The sequence below is a fragment of the Hibiscus syriacus genome, unplaced genomic scaffold, assembly GCF_006381635.1.
Source record: "Hibiscus syriacus cultivar Baekdansim isolate YM2019G1 unplaced genomic scaffold, ASM638163v2 tig00110303_pilon, whole genome shotgun sequence".
NCBI classification, from domain to species: Eukaryota; Viridiplantae; Streptophyta; class Magnoliopsida; order Malvales; family Malvaceae; genus Hibiscus; species Hibiscus syriacus.
In genome coordinates, this window is record NW_024062672.1 from 497,857 (window position 1) to 519,985 (window position 22,129).

The 22,129-nt window shown below is 37.2% G+C and overlaps 1 protein-coding gene across 1 annotated transcript; it reads right to left on the reverse strand.

The window, feature by feature from the left end:
* LOC120116744 (metallothionein-like protein type 2) lies at positions 1–568 on the reverse strand. Its single transcript, XM_039137150.1, has 3 exons — positions 437–568; positions 219–308; positions 1–133 (listed from the first exon to the last, which is right to left on the reverse strand). Exons 1-3 carry the CDS (start codon positions 499–501, stop codon positions 43–45), a joined length of 246 nt encoding a protein of 81 aa, XP_038993081.1. The 5' UTR covers positions 502–568; the 3' UTR covers positions 1–42.
* Positions 569–22,129: the final 21,561 nt, after the last annotated feature.

Genomic DNA, 22,129 nt, shown 5'->3' on the forward strand with positions numbered 1-22,129 from the left:
TAAAAAGAGAGAGGGCTCTCCTTGCTTCCTTGAATCTTAGGCTCATTTACAGTTGCAAGGGTTGCAGGTGCAATTGTCTCCACACTTGCAGCCGCTCTCAGCCAAAACTCCCATCTCAGATCCCTCAAAGCGCCTGCATCAAAATAAAACGAACAGTGAGGGGGAAAAAAAGGATTTAAAACCAAATTTTCACTTCTTTTGATATTTGTTATTCGTACGGTTTATGGGGAGCCATGCCAAGAACAGGAGTCTCGGTTGTGGATTTCTCGACAAAGCTCATTTCCGTCATGTCTGGGTACATCTTGCATCTGTATAACCAAAATCAACAACCAAAATCAACGGTTTGATGGAAAAGAGTTTTTTTTTTCATTTTGAAAAGAAGGGGGGATTTCTTTTTATGGAAATGAACGGTTTGGAAAGGGAAAATGAATTTTACCCTCCACAGCCGGAGCCGCACTTGCAAGAGGATCCACATCCACAATTTCCTCCACAGCAAGACATTTTCAATCGAATGAGATTTTGATTCAAAACGAAGAAGAAGAACACTCGAATGAGTTTGTGGGAAGTAAGGCCTTCGAATTTATAGACCGAGAGGGACGATAGAACTCAAGTGATAACCGTAAACGTGTCATGATATTACGTCATGGTTATCCAACGAGTATCATTTCAATTCAACGCTCGCCGCCTCTCTGTCAATATATTTTTATCTCTCTAATCACTGACATTTTTAAAAGCTTAGGTAAAAGTATATTTTTAAAAGAAAAAATCGTCTCAGTGACAAAAAATGTCTTATAATATATGATTTTAATTAATTTTTTTTGGATTTGCCAAAATGACCAACAAAATCGCAATGCGATCGCTAATTCGCAACACGATCTCCATTATCGCAAATTCGCGTTGCATTTCGCGTTGCGATGGTATACAGTGTCGTTGTGATTTTCCCAATTCGCAATGCGAATAAGTAAATCGCAACGCGAATTGGGAAAATCGCAATGCGATACTGACTATCGCAATGCGATACTTACTATCGCAATGCGATAATACAAAATCGCAACGAGATACTGACTTTCGCAACGCGATTCTGACTTTCGCAACGCGATTTACATAGTGTCATTCGTATTAACGCGTATTTTTTTTTCAAATTCCAAACACGAATTTTTTCTTAATAAATCGGAAACTGAACCGTCCACAGTAATCGCAACTCATAACCTCAAACCCAAAATCACAACACTCAGTCTCATCTCCATCTCTCACTCTCTACGACGAAATCCGTCCCCATCTCCGAAGATTTCCGTCCCCATCGCCGGCGAAATCCCTCACAACCATTCACAGTCAAAAATCCCTCACAATCATTCAGAAATGGAAAATCAACCTCCGAGGGTTAGTTTTTTTTATTTTTATTTTGAAATTTTTGCATTATTTTAGGTTTTTCATATTGAGATTGATGATAAGTTTACTGGTAATTTCAATAATAGATTAACCATTTCACTTAGATTTCTTATTAAATTCATTCGATTGCTGCCAATACTGCTAAACTGTTTAGCCTGTGAAGTTAGTATTTGTCTTTGTTTTGTCTTTTGGTTGAAGTAATGCAGAAGAAGAATATTTTCGAGAATGAAAATCGCAACGCGGAAATAACTATCGCAACGAGAGAATCGCAACGCGAAATAAAAAACGCAACGCGAAACCAAAATCGCATTGCGATTTTCATTTCGCGTTGCGATTCTCTCGTTGCGATTTTCATTTCGCGTTGCGATTCTCTCGTTGCGATAGTCATTTCGCATTGCGATTCTCATTATCTCGTTGCGATTTTCATTTCAACCAAAAGACAAAACAGTGTTGCAAATTTTAGTTTCAAGAATAAACTACTATTTATGTTTATTGTTTTTGGTATATCTTGACAGTGTAGTTTTTGGTATATCTAACTTGGTATGTTTATTGTTTTTGTAGAAATTTTTTTCGGCTTCATTGACATTAAGGAATAAAGTTAGCCTAGCCACTACAATTGCTTCGAAGCTTTCACCTGCACAAAGAAAATTGTTTGAGGAAACCTACTTCGGGCCATGGCTGAGAGTACAGCATCCGGGTGGAGATGCTAATTTGACCCATTTGTGGCTTCAGACCATGACTAGAGATCTACCCGACAGTATACAACGCGGTGAGGAAGAGATATGGTTTCATTTTCCACCGGCGTATACTTGTTTTGGGCGGAAAGAGTTCTGCTTAATCACTGGTCTACGATTCGGACACGATGATGTAGGCCGGTACACTCGTCATATCACCCGCCCATCATGGTTATCCAGGGTTTTTCCCGATGAGTCAATAGAGAAGCCGAACTTACACGTCGACGACATGAAGAAATTGTTTAATAAGAAAGATGGTTTTACTCGGATGAATGACGTCGATGTTGTCTGAGTATGCCTTCTACTACTTTTGTATGCCGGCTTTTTAGGTAGAGAGACCAGACAACCTATTCCTCAGGAGCTAATATTATTGGTAGAGGACCTAAATGCATGGAATCTGTTTCCGTGGGGTTCGTATATATGGAAAGCTACCTGGACTAAGTTGTCGTCTGCCTTTGATGACCGCAAAAGTTTGCGGGGCGATGGGTCGAAATACACTTTGTCAGGCTTTGTTTGGGCCTTTAAGGTAAGAATTTCTATATAATGTTTTCAAAATTATAATTAATTATTTAACAATTACTAATGTTTGTTATTATATTGTTTGTAGATTTGGATATTCGAGGCCTTTCCCGCCATGAAGACATATGCAATAAAAACTTCAAATGATATTCCCAGGGCTATTTCCTGGAAGAGGAAACGTCTGTTGGATTGGGAAGACTTAATACCATATGCGACAATAAATAATGTAAGTTAACACAAATACTATCATATATAAACAAGTTATTAATAGTAGACGTTTAACTTTGTTTGAGTTTTTATATTTTTAGGAGGCCAACATTCCATTAATGAGACTGATACCCACGGAGGCTGAGCTTGCCACTGATTGGTGGCAAGCTAGTCAGCATTTTCTTGATGGCACGAATGATGAGCAGCCTCCACTTCTTCCACTTCGAGAGCCATCACCTCACCCAGAGCCATCACCTGATCGACCCGACTATACACCTCTACAACGAGAGCCATCACCTATCCCGTCACATCATCGAGCCTCTTCTCCACCATCACCTCATGATAGGCGACCGGCAAAGATGCCACGACTTCTATCTCCCTGTTCTCCACCTCCACGGGATGAGTCAAGGGAGTTACGTGATGAGGTCAATGCCTTGCGTGAGGAGATCGGTACTCTACGCGATAACGATGGTGCATGGCGTGTGGAGGTCAATGCCTTGCGTGAGGAGATCGGTACTCTACGCGATAACGATGGTGCATGGCGTGTGGAGGTGTCTACTTTACGTGGTGAGGTTGCCGCTCTAAGTGAGATGGTAGTATCGTTGCAGAATGAGGTTCATACTCTACGCAACGAGGTAAGTTTAAGATTTTCCATATTTAACTTGATGATAAATTTACTCGTAATTTCACTTAAATTAACCATTTCACTTAGATTACTTAGTAAATTTATTCGGTTGCTGCCAATACTGCTAAATTGTTTAGTAACACTGTGAAGTTAGTATTTGTCTTTTTGTTTTGTCTTTTGGTTGAAGTAAATTTATTCGGTTGCTGCCAATTCTGTTAAACTGTGTATTCTTTAACACTGTGAAGTTAGTATTTGTCTTTGTTTTGTCTTTTGGTTGAAGTTTTGAAATATATTTTTCTTTGTTTTCACTGTTTAAATATCATGTCCGTTTATTTACTGATATTTGTATTTAATTATTTAGCGGACCGATAAGGTGGATGCTTTACGTCGGGTTTTTCTTGCACGACAGAGTTCACGCATCAGACGGCGTGCACGTGCTATTAAGTCTCCGTATACCCCAATAGTGCGAAGACACCGCAAGAAGAAGCCCGACTCGCCTGTCATCCCTCAAGAGTCCACTCCTATCGTTGAAGAGGCCCCTATCATTCCTCGAGAGTCCCCTCCCACCGTTCAAGAGGCCACTATCATCCCTCAAGAGTCCACTCCTATCATTGAAGAGGCCTCTATCATTCCTCGAGAGTCCCCTACCACCGTTCAAGAGGCCACTGTCATCGTTGAAGAGGTCCCTCCCACCATTCAAGAGCCCGATTCACATGGCGTCATATGTAGGATTCTTGAGAAACCCTCTGACGTGCCGGACATGATGGATTCAAGTTGGCTCTCGTATGAGTTACCGGCCAGTACCATACCGGTATCTGAAGTGGAGAGGGAACAACTACCGGACACAATTCTGGATAACACCCTTTGGGTTAAGACCGCAGTTGATTTTTATCTACATGAGCGAAGCCAGGGGTGTTTCACTGACATATGCAAGCTCAATGATGATATCTATTTGTTGCTTGATCGGTCTTGGTGGGGCTTATTATTAGGGGTCGAAGACAATAGCTATTTCGATGGAGGGGTAAGTCTTATATTTTTCTTATATTTTAATTTGATTATTTTTTTGTAAATTTATGTAAGTTACTAATATATGTCTTTTTTTTTGTAAAACAGCATATCGATGCGTGGGTGTCACGTCTTCTAATAATTAGGAAATTTAAGGAAAATAAAAAAAATACACGATATACAATTATGCCGACGTCTTTTAACGCCGTTCACTTGAAGAATCAACGAGATGAATCATTTGCGTTGGGCAATGGACAAGCTAAACTTTATCCTGCATGGTGGGAGGTCGATAAGGTTAGTGTTTATTTTAGATTGAGTTTAAAGGTATTCATAAATAAGTGCGCAAATGAATGAATTATTACTTATGATTGCAGGTGTTTATCCCTGTTTTGGAACGTAACCATTGGCTTCTCGTCGAGCTTCAGATCCCATCCCTTAAGGCAATAGTATATGACAGCATGATAAATTACATATCATTGGCTGATTTAAGAGATATTATTAAGGGATGAAGCTCTTATTTGGCTAAATTCTTGGATGCGATAAATTATTGGACTCGTTCTGGAAACAAGAAGCCAAAGAAGCTCAATATTACAGTTAGCAGAGACGAGACCGCACCACAACAAACGAAAGAACCCAGAGGGGATTGTGGTCCTCTCGTATGCTTGGTGTTGGACCGTTTGATCACAGGAAGTATAAAGTATCTACCTCCCACTGATATAGATAGAGCTGCAGTAGGCTTGTGGTTTCGACATTATATGGCTAGATCGATATATACGAGACGCTGCCTACCTGCATCCGCGTTATAAAAATGTCCATAAATAATTTGTATGTTTATAGGCTTGTGGTTTGAAAATGTTTGGTTAAGTACCTAGAATTCAATAATTTGCTGTTTGTAGGTTTTAGATGTGTAGAAAGTGTTGTTTGAGCAAATGTTTGGTTATGCAGGTTAATCTCAGAAGTGAGCTGCGTGAAAATGATGTATGGCTGCAAAAGTTGATTCAATAGTAGAAGTGTTATTTTCTCTAATAATTATTGCTTATTTTTTTATTGTTTAATTGATTTGTAAAAGGTGATTTGTAAAAGTTGATTTGTTTAATTGATGTTAACATAATTCTTATTTGTGCTTGTTTAATTGATTGAAATGTAATGGTTGATTTTGTTGATTTCAATCTGCACTATGTTGAAGGTAAAAAGTACTATCGCAATGCGAAATGAAAATTGCAACGAGAGAATCGCAACGCGAAATGAAAATCGCAACAAGAGAATCGCAACGCGAAATTAAATTCGCGTTGCGATTTTCATTTCGCATTGCGATTCCCTTGTTGCGATTTTCATTTCGCATTGCAAAATTAGCGTTGCGATTTTCATTTCGCATTGCGATTATCTCGTTGCGATTTTCATTTCACATTGCGATAGTAATTTCCGCGTTGCGATAGACATTAAGATGATTGCCTATTAAGTGATAACAACTGAACATATCATAGCAATTTTCAAACTCAAGTTACTAATACATGCCTAACTGAAAATGTTAAAAGTTCACACATAAAATCTACATAATACAACGTTTGCATTTAAAAATCACCTAAGTTAACAGTCCCAAAAGGTGAAGCCAGTTGTGATTGGGATTTTAAAGATGATTGCGATTTTGATTGCCTTTTTCTTGACACCATATGAGCTTTGGATTTTGATGATGATCCATATTTTGGTAGAGGAAAAGATGATTGTGATGGCACTGGTGATCCACATGTCAACCTTGTATGACCACTTTCCTTGCACCGACTACATGTCGATCTCTTCTTCTCTTCACCCTTAGACGGTATACGATCGTGACTTTTTGGTCGGCCAGGTAGCCTTCTGTCCATGGCTGGTGGCAAAACTGTTTGTAAGTCATCTGGTATGTCCCACTCAGAAGGATGTGGAATAGGGTAGACAATCTCGGCATAAGTCTGTCGATATACTTCTGTAGTATAGCAATCCATAGCGTATGTGCTTGAATCATCTTGGTTTAGATGAAGAGCAACTTTTATAACATGGCCACACAGATAACCAGATGTTTGCCATTTCATACAACTACACGTCCTTGCATTTAGATCGACAAGCCCATTTAAGTTATTATCCAGTACTTCAAACAAAGTGTTTGAACATGGTTCAACTCTCCATGACGTTGACTTCACAACACGTTTCGTTATCTTTTTTTCAGTCCATGGTGTAACACGATGTTCCAATGTTCCTGTAAATTTAAATAAATAATACTTAGTAAAATATATGATAAGTTACGAATTTAAAGAAATAATACCTGTATGGTTTCTTTTCTTGTAGTACCACTGTTGAATAGAGGCTCGAAAAAACTCCATTAACATAGTAATGGGTAATTTTCGGGAATGACGACTTAGAGCGTTGATTGATTCTGCACTATTAGATGTCATGAAACCATATCTTGCTCCAAGTTGATGTACTCTTGACCATCTTTCAAACCCGACATCTTCTAGTGTTTGAGCACACTGAGGCAAAACACGTCTTAAACAGTTTATATGCTTATTGAAATCCACTTCCCGATAAGCCTTTACAGCCTTCCAGTATGTCTATTTGTGCTTTTTTATACCAGCAGACCTTTATTTTAGATTTCTATACAAATGAACACCACAAAGTCCATGAAAAGCATCTAGAAAACACCTTCTAACAGCGTTGTCAATTGAGTTTTCCCTATCGGATATGATTGTCAGATTGCTAATAGGACCTATGCAATCCCTAAGATGCCCTATAAACCATGTCCATGAATCAGAGGTTTCAGATTTGCCAACCCCGTAAGCTATTGGCAATATCCCATTGTTAGCATCCATGGCTACTGCTAATAAGTTTACTCCAAGGTATCGACCTTTCAAATGTGCTCCGTCAACTATAATAACTGGGCGCATGCAAGTAATAAACGAACGAATCTACAAAATAATATACACAAGAAATATAATCATTTAAATGTGAAATGCATGTAACTAACAGAAATGAGTCAACATAATTATATTGATTTACTAACAGCAGCACCAATGGCGATAAACAACAACTCAAAGCGTCCATCTCTATCTGTTTTGATATGAGTTACCGACCCAGGATTTTTCAGCTTTAAATTGTGACAATAAGCCGGCAGTTGGGCAAACGATGCTTCTGGCGACCCCCTCAACAATTCCAAGGCATAACATTTGGCTCTCCAAGCTTGAGAATATGATATACTAATCTTGAACCGAGCATTCATGTCAGTCATAATTTCATGTCCCCGATATACCCTGCCATTCAAAAACATTAACTCAGCCAGAAAACCACCCAAAACCTTTTTGTTTGCCTGTCTATGGTTAGGAAAAACTTGGGTTCTTGAACATGTATGTTTATTAATAAAAGTCCTAACTTGAAACATTTCGCAATCTTTTATCCTCTTTGCAATCATACGCCACGTATAGTTTTTGTCAATCATACACCTTGTTTCGAAATGATCTTTGCTTGATTTGTTAACTTTTAGTTGATAGCCATCTTCCACACATTTCGTATACAAAGCTATCTTCAAGTCTTCCTTTGTATCAAAACAATCATCTTTCTTGATACAAATAACTTTTGTGTAACAATCAACTGCTTTCTTTGCCAACTCTTCTTCCGGTAACTGAAGTAATTCTGGCATATTCCAGTTATACTCCCGTTGCATTTTCTTTTCTTCGGGGACTTTTTCTTCTTCTTCAGGATTATATGAATTACAGAATGGATGTTCAACATGTTCATTCACAGTCGTAACTTCCTCCTCATTATCATCAACAACATCTTCCTCGGCAACGGGTGTTTCATCATCAAAATTCGGGTATTGACCAATATCAAAATCATTACACGCAGGGTCTGTTTCTTCTTCTGAAACATCATCAAAATCCGAGTATTGACCAATATCAAAGTCCGGGTATTGACCAAGATCAAATTTCGAATACTGACTAGTACTCACAATTTTTTCTCTTGGCTCATCATCGTCTAATTGGTCAATACGAAAACCGAAATTTGGTGCTGAAAGTTGATTTGGATTAGAGAAAGGTTGTGGGTTTTGAGACCCACTTAGTTGATTATTACCCGCTACTGACCCAACAATACTACTTCTAGGTTTAACAACATACAATGTAACATCATCACTTGAAACATTAATGTAAGCAATGAATCATTCAATATCTTCATTGTCAGTTAACAAATAAACTTTACCATTTCTTTGATAAGATAGCCTAAATCCACTTAGGGGCTCTAAATTCAATTTCTTCGAAACACGTAACATTAGAGTTTCATAAGTTAACTTCTTTAATGACAGTTTTAGTTGAAGATTCATGGGTAAAGGCATATATTGTAAAATACCATGAACATTCTCCCATGACCCTCCAAAACACAATTCTATCCAAACATGATCAACATTAGATGATTTCATGGTTGTAAATTAATTTACTAAACAAACGAGATGCGAAACTAAGACCTGTTGCCGGATGGGGAAGGATGTCGTTGGATATAGGAACGGATGTCGTCGGAGAGAGTGATAGATGGAGATGGAATGAGTTGCGATTTAGGGATTTAGGTTATGAGTTGTTGCTGCTGCGTAGATATATACACAAAAAAATTGGCTTGCGAAACTAAAACCTGTTGCGAACTTTGAAACTCGCATTGGGATTCTGTATTATCTCGTTGCGAAAGTCAGAATCGCGTTGCGAAAGTCAGAATCGCGTTGCGAAAGGCAATCATTTGACCATCTCAATGCGAAATGCAAATCGCAATGACAGAATCGCAATGCAAAATGAAAAAGGAGTATATATGTTAACAAAACTTGCATTATGTGTATTTTATGTGTGCACTTTTAACATTTTCAGTTAGGCATGTATTAGTAACTTGAGTTTGAACATTGCTATGATCTGTTCAGTTGTTATCACTTATTAGACATTCATTTGACTATCGCAATGCGAAAATGGCTATCGCAACGCGAAATGGATATCGCAACGACAAAATCGCAATACGAAATGAAAATCGCATTGCGATTTTCTCGTTGCGATTTTCATTTCGCATTGCGATTCTCTCGTTGCGATAGTCAGTTTTGTGTTGCGATAGTCTGTTTTGCCTTCAACATAATACAAATTGAAAATCAACAAATCAACTATTACATTTCAACACAAATAAGAATTATGTACACATCAATTAAACAAATCAACATTTACAAATCATCTTTTACAAATCAATTAAACAATCAAAAAATAATAATAATTCTTATTTCTTCATCAATTATTGAATCAATGAATCAACAACTTTGTGACCCCGTGCATCCATTTCACGCAGCTCACTTAAGGATTAACCTGCAGAAACCAAACATTTGCTCAAACAAGACTTCCTACACATCTAAAACCTACAAACAGCAAATTATTGAATTCTAGGTACTTAACCAAACATTTTCAAACCAAAAGGAGTATATATGTTAACAAAACTTGCATTTGACTTACCAATTAACAATGGACACTTTCATAACGCGGATGCAGGTAGGCAGCGTCTCGAATATATTGCTCTAGCCATATAATGCCGAAACCACAAGCCTACTGTAGCTCTATCTCTATCGGTGGGAGGTAAAAACTCTGTGCTTCCTGTCGTCAAACGCGCCAGGCAAAGGCATACGAGAGGACCACAATCCCCTCTGGCTCCCGGCGATTGCTGTGGCGCGGTCTCGTCTCTGACAACTGTGACATTGAACTTCTTTGGCTTCTTGTGTCCAGAATGAGTCCAATAATTAATCCCATTCAAGAATTTAGCCAAATGAGAGCTTCATCCCTTGAAAATATCTCTCATATCAGACAGTGATATGTAATTGATCATGTTGTCATACACTATTATCTTCAGGGATGGGAGATGAAGTTGGACGAGAAGCCAGTGACGACGTTCCAAAACAGGGATAAACACCTGCAATCATAAGTAATAATTCATTTATTTGCGCACTTATTTATGAACACCTTTAAAAAATTTAAAAAATAAACACTAACCTTATCGACCTCCCACCATGCAGGATAAAGTTTAGCTTGTCCATTGCCCAACGAAAATGATTCATCTCGTTGATTCTTCAAGTGAACTGCGTGAAAAGCCGCCGGCATTATTGTATATAACGAATTTTTTTTATTTTTCCTAAGCTTCCTTATTATTAGTAGACGTGACACCCACGCATCGATATGCTGTTTTACAAAAAAATACATATATTAGTGAATTACATTAATTTTTAAACAAATTAATCAAAATCATATATAAGACAAATATAAGACTTACCTCCCCATCCAAATAGCCACTTTCTTTAACCCCTAATAGCACACCCCACCAAGACCGATCAAGCAACAAAAACATTTCATCGTTGAGTTTGCTGATGTCAGTGTAACACCCTTGGCTCCGCTCATGTAGATAAAAATCAACTGCGGTCTTAGCCCAAAGGGTATTATCCACAATTGTTTCCGGTAGTTGTCTCCTCTCCACTTCAGATACCGGAAGGGTACTAGCTGGTAACTCATACGAGAGCCAACTCTCATCCATCATGTCCGGAACCGGTGGGGGTTTCTCAATACTTCGATATATTACCCCATGTGAATTGGGCTCTGGAATGGTGGGAGGAACCTCTTCAACGATGACAGTGGCCTCTTGAACGGTGGGGGGGAATCTTGAGGGAGGATAGGGGCCTCTTGAACGATTGGAGGGGACTCTTGAGGGATGACCGGTGAGTCGGGCTTCTTCTTGCGGAGTCTTCGTACCATTGGGGTGAACGGAGACGTAATAGCACGTCCACGCCGTCTGATGCGTGAACTCTGTCGTGCAAGGAAAACCCGACGTAAAGCATCCACTTTATCGGGCCACTAAAAAAATTAATACATAAATCAGTAAATAAACAGACATGATATTAAACAAAGACAAATATGTTTCAAACTAGCATTGTATTCACCCAAGTCATTATTCTATCATAGTTCACAAAATGCTCAGATAACATTCCAGAAGTAAGCACTTATATAAACATTTAAAAGGACAACATATATAAACATTCCAGAAGAAGAATAGTTTACTTTCGCAACACGAAACTTAAAATCGCAACGCGAAAATGACTATCGCAACGCAGAAATGGCTATCACAATGCGAAATGAAAATCGCAACGACAAAATCGCAATGCGGAATGAAATCGCAACGACAAAATCGCAACGCGAAACACAAATCGCATTGCGATTTTATCGTTGCGATTTCATTCCGCATTGCGATTTTGTCGTTGCGATTTTCATTTCGCATTGCGATAGCCATTTCCGCGTTACGATAGTCATTTTCGTGTTGTGAAAGTAAACTATTCTTCTTATGCAAATTGAAACTTGAATGGATTGCATTACTTCAACCAAAAGACAAAAACAAAACCAAAAACAAATACTAACAAAAACAGTTTAGCAGTATTAGCAGCAACCGAATGAATTACGAGTATGAAAAATCTTAAACTTACCTCGTTGCGTAGAGTATGAACCTCATTCTGCAACGATGCTACCATCTCACGTAGAGCGGCTACCTCACCGCGTAATGTAGACACCTCAACACGCCATGCACCATCGTCTTTGCGTAAAGTACCGACCTCCTCACGCAAGGCATTGACCTCATCACGTAACTCCCCTAACTCATCCCGTTAAGGTGGAGGTGGAGAACATGGAGATAAACGTCGTGGCATCTTTGCCGGTCGCCTATCTTGCGGTGATGGTGGAGAAGAGGCTCGATGATGTGACAGAATATGTGATGGCTGTCGTTGTGGAGGTGTATAGCCGGGTCGATCAGATGATGGCTCTAGGTGAGGTGATAGCTCTGGGCGAGGTGATGGCTCCCGAAGTGGAGGCTGCTCATCAACCGTTCCATCAAAAAAACGCTTACTAGCTTGCCACCAATCAGTGGCAAGCTCAGCTTCCGTGGGTGTCAGCCTCTGTAGAGGAGTGTTGGCCTCCTAACAATATAAAAGCTCAAACAAAGTTAAACGTGTACTAGTAATAACTTGTTTATAAACATATGGTAGTATTTATGTTAACTTACATTATTTATTGTCGTATACCGTAGTAAATCTTCCCATTGCAAGGTCCGTTTCCTCTTCCAGGAAATAGCCCTGGGAATATTATTTGAAGTTTTTATTGCATATGTCTTCATGGCGGGAAGGCCTCAAATATCCAAATCTACAAACAATATAATAACAAACATTAGTAATTGTTAAATAATTACTTATAATTTTGGAAACATTATATAAAATTCTTACCTTAAAGGCCCAAATAAAGCCTGTCAAAGTGTATTTGGAACCATCACCATGCAAACTTTTTCGATCATCCAAGGCAGACGATAACTTATTCCATGTAGCTTTCCATAAATACGAGCCCCACAGAAACATGTTCCACGCATTTAGGTCTTCTACCAATTTGATTAGATCATTTGGAATAGGTTGTCTGACCTCTCTGCCTAAAAAGCCGGCATGCAAAAGAATTAGAAGGCATACTCGGACAACGTCGACGTCATCCATCCGAGTAAAACCATCTTTCTTATTCAATAATATCGTCAGGTCTTCCACGTGTAGATTCGGCCTCTCCAGCTCAGGAAAAACCCGGGATAACCATGATGGGCGGGTAATGTGTCTAGTGTACCGACCTACATCATCGTGTCTGAAGCGTAGACCGGTGATTAAGCAAAACTCCTCCCGCCCAAAACACGTATACGCCGGTGGAAAATCAAACCATATCTCTTCATCACGACGTTGTATAGTATCTGGTAGATCCCTAGTCATGGTTTGAAGAAATAGGTGTGTCAACATCGCATCTCCACCGGGATGTTGTACTTTCAGCCATGGCCCGAAGCAAGTATCCTCAAACATTTTTCTTTGTGCAGGTGAAAGCTTCGACGCAATTGTTTTGGCCAGGCTGACTTTATTTCTTAAGGTTAATTGAGCCGAATAAAAGTTCTACAAAAACAATAAACATACTAAGTTAGATATACCAAAAATTACACTGTGAAGATATACCAAAAACAATAATAAACATAAAGAGTAGTAGTTTATTCTTCAAACTTAAATTTGCAACACTGTGAATTTCTTATTTGTCTTTGTTTTTTGGTTGAAGTAATGCAATTCATTCAAGTTTCAATTTGCAGAAGAAGAATAGTTTCTGAAAATGAAAATCGCAACACGAAAATGACTATCGCAACGCGAATTTGACTATCGCAACGAGAGAATCGCAACGCGAAACTAAAATCGCGTTGCGATTTTCATTTCGCGTTGCGATTCTCGGTTGATTTAATAAGCAATCTAAGTGAAATGGTTAATCTATTATTAAAATTACCAGTAAACTTATCATCAATTTCAATATGAAAAACTTAATAATAATGCAAAAATTTCAAAAAGAAAATAATTAAAAAAACTAACCCTCGTTGGTTGATTTGGTTGATTTTCCATTTCTGATTGTGAGGGTGACTCTGAGAGATGGAGATAGACGGATTTCGCCGGAGATGGGGACGGATTTCGTCGGAGATGGGTGAGAGAGTGACAGATGGAGATGGGACTAAGTTGTGATTTTAGGTTTTATGTGATTTTAGGTTTTATGTTTGGAATTTAAAAATAAAATACTTGGTCAGGATACTAATGGCGCTTTGAAAATCGCATTGCGATTATGTATTATCGCGTTGCGAAAGTCAGAATCGCGTTGCGAAAGTCAGTATCTCGTTGTGATTTTGTATTATCGCATTGCGATAGTAAGTATCGCATTGCGATAGTCAGTATCGCATTGCGATAGTCAGTATCGCATTGCGATTTTCCCAATTCGCGTTGCGATTTACTTATTCGCATTGCGAATTGGAAAAATCGCAACGACACTGTAGACCATCGCAACGCGATTTCCAACTATCGCAACGCGAAATGCAACGCGAATTTGCGATAATGGAGATCGTGTTGCGAATTAGCGATCGCATTGCGATTTTGTTGGTCATTTTGGCAAATCCGGAAAAAGTTGGTTAAAATCGTATATTATAAGGCATTTTTGGTCACTGAGGCGATTTTCTCTTTTTAAAATGGCTTATTAGAGTCATTATTGCTAAAAAATATTTAAATTTTAATTATTACATCATTAAAAGTTCAATTAACACGTTGACATGTCATGTTTTTATTAATTAATATTTAAAATATAAATGAAATGGCTTAAATCTAACACCATTAAGAAAATATTTAATGTCTGATTATTGTTTAAATTTTCATCTCAGTGATATTTTTTATTGTTTTTAAAATTGTCATGTTAATAATCAAATAATATATTTTTATTATTCAACCAATATGGTGATAAAACGTGTCACCTCCCTATGAAATAAAACCAACAAAATTTGTTCATAATTAAGAAATTGAACCCGTACCTCTAGGTAAGGCAATAAAGGGTTAGTCACTACGTTAAGCAAGTTAATATTCGATAAACCATCACAACCTATTTTCCATTACCACCACAAAACAAAATTTTTTAATTAAATATTAAATTATCTAAAAGTACAAAACATATTTCATTGTAAACCAAATTACTTAATTAAAAATTAAATTATTTTAACTTTATTTTAGAATAAAATAATTAAATATATGTTTTATAAAAATCAATATTTAAATATTTTAAAAATTAAATTTAAAATATTTATTTATGATCATATAATATAAATTTATAATAAATAAATATTAAAAATTATTTTTATAATAAATAATTTAAAATTTTATATTTATTTAATTAATATTAAATTAATAGAGGTTTTATAAAGTTTAAAATTAGTGTTTATTTTAATGAATTAATATTTTATATAGTTTACACTAAAAAAATGCTTTCTATTTTTTAAATAATTTAGTCTTTGATTAAATAATTATATAAATTAAATATAAAATTGATCTTATATAATTAATTTTATAGACTAGCTTAATGATTTGTACACTATTTTTTCTTAGGGAGAAGTCTTAAGTTTGAATCCTTGTTTTGTGGTGGTAATAGAGTATAAATTAAATATATTTTATGGTGAATAATTAACAATTACCTTGCTTAGCCCATTGGTCAGGCATTTTCCTCCCCTCAAAGAGGGCGTGGGTTTAATTCCCACGCTAAGCATAATTACGTTAATTTTATTTGATTGGTGATGTGGTAATTAAAAAAATCATATTATTATACCATGTTAGCTATGCCATTAAGTTTTTAATGACGGGTATCAAAATGAAACAAAAACTAAATGTTTGATATGATTTTGTAAAAATTGAAAGTTTAGGTACTAAATGTACAAAAAGTGAAACTTTAGGTACTAAATGTGTAGTTTACCCTATAAAAATAATGTAATTAATATTTTATTTTAAATAATTTACATTTAGATTTTTAACTAATTTATAATTACATGATAAGTACTTTATAATTTTAAAGTTTTATAAATTAAATTAATGATGCTCATCGTTTGGAATGTTCATCGATACTTATTGATCATAGAAGTTTCCTTAACTTTGACATTGGTCGTTGTCTCTAATATTTTTTTGTTTATTTTCTATTTTCTTATGTTGTATTTTTTTATTTTCTAATAACTATATTTTTTATGACATGTTTTACATGATTTTTATGACACAATTTTCTTTATGTTTTGATCATTTGGTCGTTATATTCGTCTAATCTTGTTTTCATAGTTGAATTTGATATCGTTACGACTCATCAAAATGACACTATTTTATTATCATGTTGATATTCTCTGCTTTGAACTCCTCGATATAATTTGAATATGTGATTTGCATCCATAAATAGTTTTCTCACTATGCTCAAATCTGAGTGACATTTATCTGTTGTCTTTCAATAGTTTGATCTCCTTTTGTGATTTGTTTACCGATACATATAAATATGTTTGTATCTATCTTTTATTCGAATTTTTTTTTAGGTTTTTAATATTTTCTTTGTATAGTCATTGTGTGATCTTAAGTGACTAATTTCTCGTGTCAATAATTATATGAAAAATGACCTAACTATGTTTTTAATTTACGATCGTGGTCGTAAACTTTCATTATAACCCTAAATATTTATTTTTTTAATAAAAATAACTACTTCTATCAAAAAAATATTATTATAATAAAAATAATATTTAAATTAAACTGTAATAAAAAGTTATTTCATTTATATTATAAAAAATTATTGATTATAGTATAAATTATAAAAATATAAAAAAAATATGGTTTTAACCTTTATTATAATAGATTAGTTTTATAGAAAAATATAATTTATATTATAAAACTAAAATATTAATAAAAAATAATAAAATATTAATTATAACATATGTTTCAATCACTTCGTTCCAATTAAAAGTGATTTTTCTAAAATTATATAGAATTCTAACGAGAATTGAATTATTAAAAAAAGCAATTTAAGATTATTGTAGAAATTGTTATTTTATAAAAAAAAGTATTAATATATATGAAATATAAAGAGATTTTTAGAATCGGTATGTTTTTTTTAAATTCATCACCAAACCATATTATCTTTATAGCTAAATTATTAAAATAATGTATTTTTAATCAAAAAACATTAAGAAAAATTTATTTTTTATATTAACATTTAGTTTTTCACATAACATGAAAACGCGCTTAGGTGATAATGTCTTTTGAAATATTAATTTTTAGAAAAACGTAATTATTCATGTGACATGTTATATGGTGCATCTTGGTATCCTCTAGGCTCAAGGAAAATGTAGTTGAGGTTTGTAGATACCGGGATAGGATCATGATGATTAAGGTTATTATAGAAGAGGAAGTGGTGAATGTCCTTTCAGTGTACGCCCCACACGTTAGCCTAGGGGAGGGGGAGAAACGTTGCTTCTGGGATCAGTTAGATGATGTACTTAGGAACATTCCGGAGGACCAAAGAGTTTTATAGGGGGAGACTTCAATGGCCATATAGGTAGTGTAACCGATGGGTTTGACGGTGTTCATGGGGGTTTCGGTTATGGTAGCAGGAATGATGAGGGACGTACGTTGCTTGAATTTGCTACTGCACACGATTTAGTGGTCACTAACTCCTTATTTAATAAGAGAGATGTGAACTTGATTACGTTTCATAGCGGGGGGCATTGTACCCAAATCGACTACATCCTGGCTCGAAATCGGGATCGATGGGCTTGCATTGACTGTAAGGTGTACCCTGAAGAGGCATGTACATCACAACATAAATTGTTGGTTTTGGTTTTCCGCGTACCGCACGGGCGGAGCACTCATAGGAGAGCTAAACTAGGTAAACCTAGGATCCTTTGGAAGAAGTTACATAGAGAGACAGCTGATGACTTTAAGAGTAAGGTTTTGTCTAATACAGGTTTTGGAACTACAATCTCAAATAATGCAGATTTGTTATGGAAAAATATGGCAAATTCCATCAGAGAGATGGGCAAAAACACCCTGGGGTTGTCGACGGGGAAGGCCAAGGAACATAAAGAATCGTGGTGGTGGAACGACGAAGTCCAAACTAAGGTGAAGACAAAGCAAACTTGCTTCAAGGAGTTTCTACAATGCAATGACGACGAAGAAAGATCGAGAGCTAAACAAAGATATAAGGAGGCAAAGCGGGAAGCCAAGAAAACAGTGGCTAAAGCAAAGGATAAGGCATACGAGGAAATGTACAAGAGATTAGACACCAAGGAAGGACAAAACGGCATCTTCAGGCTTGCAAAATCTAGGGAGAATAGGAAAAAGGATCTAGGTAGCATTAGGTTTATTAAGGACAACAATGGTGTTCTTCTAGCGAAAGATCATGATATTAAGAGGGTTTGGGGTAGTTACTTCTTTGGCTTATTTAATGAGGGTGCCTCTCCCTGTAGAGATATTACCGTTGATGGGTCAGCCGACCATCATACTACGGCCAATGACTGCCCTACAAGTAGGATTGGGTTTGAGGAAGTCAAAATTGCTCTTAGAAAGATGGGAAGGGACAAAGCTGTCGGTCCTGATCAAATTCCTATCACTGTGTGGTTGGCCCTAGGAGAAGAGGGAGTTAAGTGGTTGACCAACATCTTTAATATTATTTTAGAGACTGCCAAGATACCAGAGGAGTGGAGAGAGTCCACGGTGATACCAATCTATAAGAATAAAGGAGATCCCCAACGTTGTGGTAACTACAGAGGTATTAAACTACTCAGTCATACCATGAAGCTATGGGAAATGGTGATAGAGGCTAGGTTGAGACAAGTTACTAGGGTTTCGGAAAACCAATTTGGATTTATGCCAGGCAGGTCTACCACGGAGGCGATTCATCTACTTCGACGACTTATGAAGAAATATAGGGAAAAGTCTAGAGATCTTCACTGGCGTTCATTGACCTTGAGAAGGCTTATGATAGCGTTCCCCGAGATACGATTTGGAAGACTTTGGAAACGAGACGGATCCCAACTGCTTATATCCGGGCGATTCGTGATATGTATTGTAGATCTACTACACACGTCAGGACTACAGTTGGCGACACCGAGGCATTCCCGGTGGAAATCGGACTCCACCAGGGGTCGGCTCTTAGTTCTTACATCTTCGCCTTGATTATGGACGACATCTATTGTGCGACACCAGACGGTGTACCATGGTGTATGCTTTTCGCTGACGACATTGTACTAGTTGCTGAAACAAAATCTGAGTTGAATAATAGACTGACTACCTGGAAGACTGCTTTTGAAGAAAAAGGTCTAAGGATCAATATTGAAAAGATAGAGTATTTATGTTCAAACTTCAGTGGGGACCAAAACGATGAAGATGTAGAAGTATGCATAGAAGGACACGTTCTCCCCTCAAATGATTGTTTCAAGTACCTAGGGTATATGATACATAAAGATGGGGGTGTAGATGATGATGTAACACACCGTATAAAGGCGGGATGGCTAAAGTGGAGGGCTGCTACTGGAGTTTTGTGTGACAAGAAGGTGCCTTTAAAACTTAAGGGAAAATTTTATAGAATGGCAATAAGACCAGCGTTGTTGTATGGATCAGAATGTTGGGCAACCAAGAAAGATCATGTAAGGATGATAGAGGCTGCAGAAATGAGAATGCTTCGATGGACATGCGGTAGGACTCTGTGGGATATGACAACAAACTCTACTATTAGGATGTCCTTGGGGGTGGTGCATGTTTCTGAAAAATTGAGGGAGGGAAGACTACAGTGGTTTGGGCATGTCCTTAGGCGACTACCGTCGGATGCGGTCAGGAGGGTAGAGTCGATTACAGTTGACGGTGCCAGAAGGAGAGGACGACCAAGGCGGAAGTGGGAAGACTGCTTGAGATCTGATTTGATGGATTTAGCCCTTACCGAGGACATGACCTCTGATAAGAAAGTATGGAGACTAAAGACTAGGGTAGTCGAGTAGTGTGGGTCACATCTCTAGGGTGTATCATCTCTGTCTTCTTTTAATGCCTTTGTAGTAATTTCCATGAATTCTACTTTTTATACGTTTATGTTATTGGTATTTATGAAGGCTTAGAACTGGGCTTGCTATCGTGGACTTCTGTGTAATATTCTCTTCACTTTTAAATTTAGTCGGGTCTTACGTTTCTGTCTATATGCAGAGATTTTTTCACAGGGATTTATTTGGAGGGATTACTTCCCATTTCAAACGCGCATATGATATTAATGATATTTATGACTGCATATGAATACTGTTCAACTATGTATTTATGTATTTATTTATACATGCTTTGCATTTTATCTATATTTTTAATTTTCTGACTGCCGGAGGTCTTCCACGGAAGCTACTCTCAACCTGGCGTTGGGGGCAGCCTACTACCCTACCTCCCCCTTACTCCATTACATATGGGAATTGCGTTTTGTTATTGTTATTGTTTCTTTAAACATTAATATCATCCTAGATTTATCTCTTAAATAAAGACAATCTTTTAAAAGACGTTGATGCACCTTCATTTTGTGCGAGAGAAATAGATATTATAATGGAGACGAATTTACCATGAGTGACACACATCAATATGCTCCATTAATGATGTATATTGATATGCACCACTAATATAAAGATAGGGTAAACTACTCAAATGGTCACTAATGTTTGGTAAGATTTTATTTTTACAACTGATGTTTCAAAAGTCACAAATCGGTCAGTAACATTATAGTTTGTTACAGATTGACCACTGACGTTAACAACCGCTAACAGGCGTGATGGAAAATTCACGTGTACTGTTATCTAGGAAGTGTCGGACCGTTAAAAGCTAAGAACCCAAGTTTAAAACAAGGAGATATATCATAAGGTTTTGACAGATTAATGAAATATAATTTAATTTTCAACAAATCCTTCAAAGATACTTGATTACTTAGAGAGAGAGAGAGAGAGAGAGAGAGAGAGAACATCAGCGTGTTGACGAAGATCCCAAGCTCATTCTCCGGTCGATGCTCATGAACCGCTACTCTAAGCTCGCACACCAGTCGATGATGCTCTTCTAGCCATCTTGCATACTCCATGTCAAACAATGCAGCATCTGAAGCATAAAATTCTAGTTGATACATATGTAAAAATATACTAAAAAGTAAAACAATAATGAACACAAACCTGGACTTATGTTGTTAATACCACCACCGAAGAAATACTTCCTAGACAGTGAAACAAATCAAGTTCCGCATAGTTTCGGACCACTCGTTGTTGGTATTGGTAATAATCGAAACATTGTCTCCTTCATTGTTTTCCTCTTCTAACAGCCTTCGTCAGCTCTTAAAGTTGGTTCATCATTTTCTTCTCCGGGTCTTGCGGCTGTGCGACCCGTGTCGAAACCAGATTCATATACGGGTCGCCTGGTAAACTGGGGTTAAGGGGCTGAATTTTGGAGCCACCGGAGTTGATACCAAGTGGAATTTGCTGCGGCCTCAGTTGCTGTAAAAGTGGTAACCCGTATCGCTGCGACATGAAAGAAGGAGGCGAGAAATTACCCGAGACATCCGAAGACGACAAGTTGGTCGACAAATCAATGGGAGACAAGGGAGATAAAGGTGGGCATGATGATTGTTTAAGAGTTTTTGCATTTGAAACTCCGCTAGTGTTTCCTTCCCGATGAGGCCAAGTGCCGCTCGGTTCACTATCTGAGATGTCGGGTCCATGAACATTCTGGGGACATGTGTTCGGTACAGTGCAGTCGCTCGGTTGTTGTTCATGCTGCCAATGCTACCCACAGATCTGCCGGTTAATCCACCGTAAAAAGCTGTGCCACCGCCAGAGTTTACCCGAAGCCATTTCCCCTCCCCTATGCTTTCTCTCTTCAGATAAAAGATCTACAGGAGAAAAGAAAAAGAAATAACGGAGAGGAGCAAATGGTGATTTTGGGTTTTTTCCTCTGTTTTGAAAATCGGACCGGACCGGCCGATTCAACTGGAAATCGTTGTTTAGTCCGGTTCAATTTAAACCGGTTGAACCGCTATTAGTGAACCGGCCAGAATCGCTCGAACCAGACCGGTTGAAAACCAAAAAAACTGGAAAAAACCGTGAAAAACCGGGATTTTTATTTTTATTTTTTTAAAAAATTAAACTAAACAACGTCGTTTGTTAAACGAGCCAAGTCGAACTCGAGTATTGCTGAGCTCGACTCGAACTTGAAAACTTTAAAAGTAAGCTCAACTCAACTCAAACT

Coding starts and splice junctions, on each gene's coding strand:
- LOC120116744 (XM_039137150.1), bottom strand. CDS start 501: ATGTCTTGCTGTGGAGGAAATTGTGGATGTGGATCCTCTTGCAAGTGC. Junction 309..436: donor TGCGGCTCCGGCTGTGGAGG/GTAAAATTCATT, acceptor TTGGTTATACAG/ATGCAAGATGTACCCAGACA. Junction 134..218: donor GGCATGGCTCCCCATAAACC/GTACGAATAACA, acceptor ATTTTGATGCAG/GCGCTTTGAGGGATCTGAGA.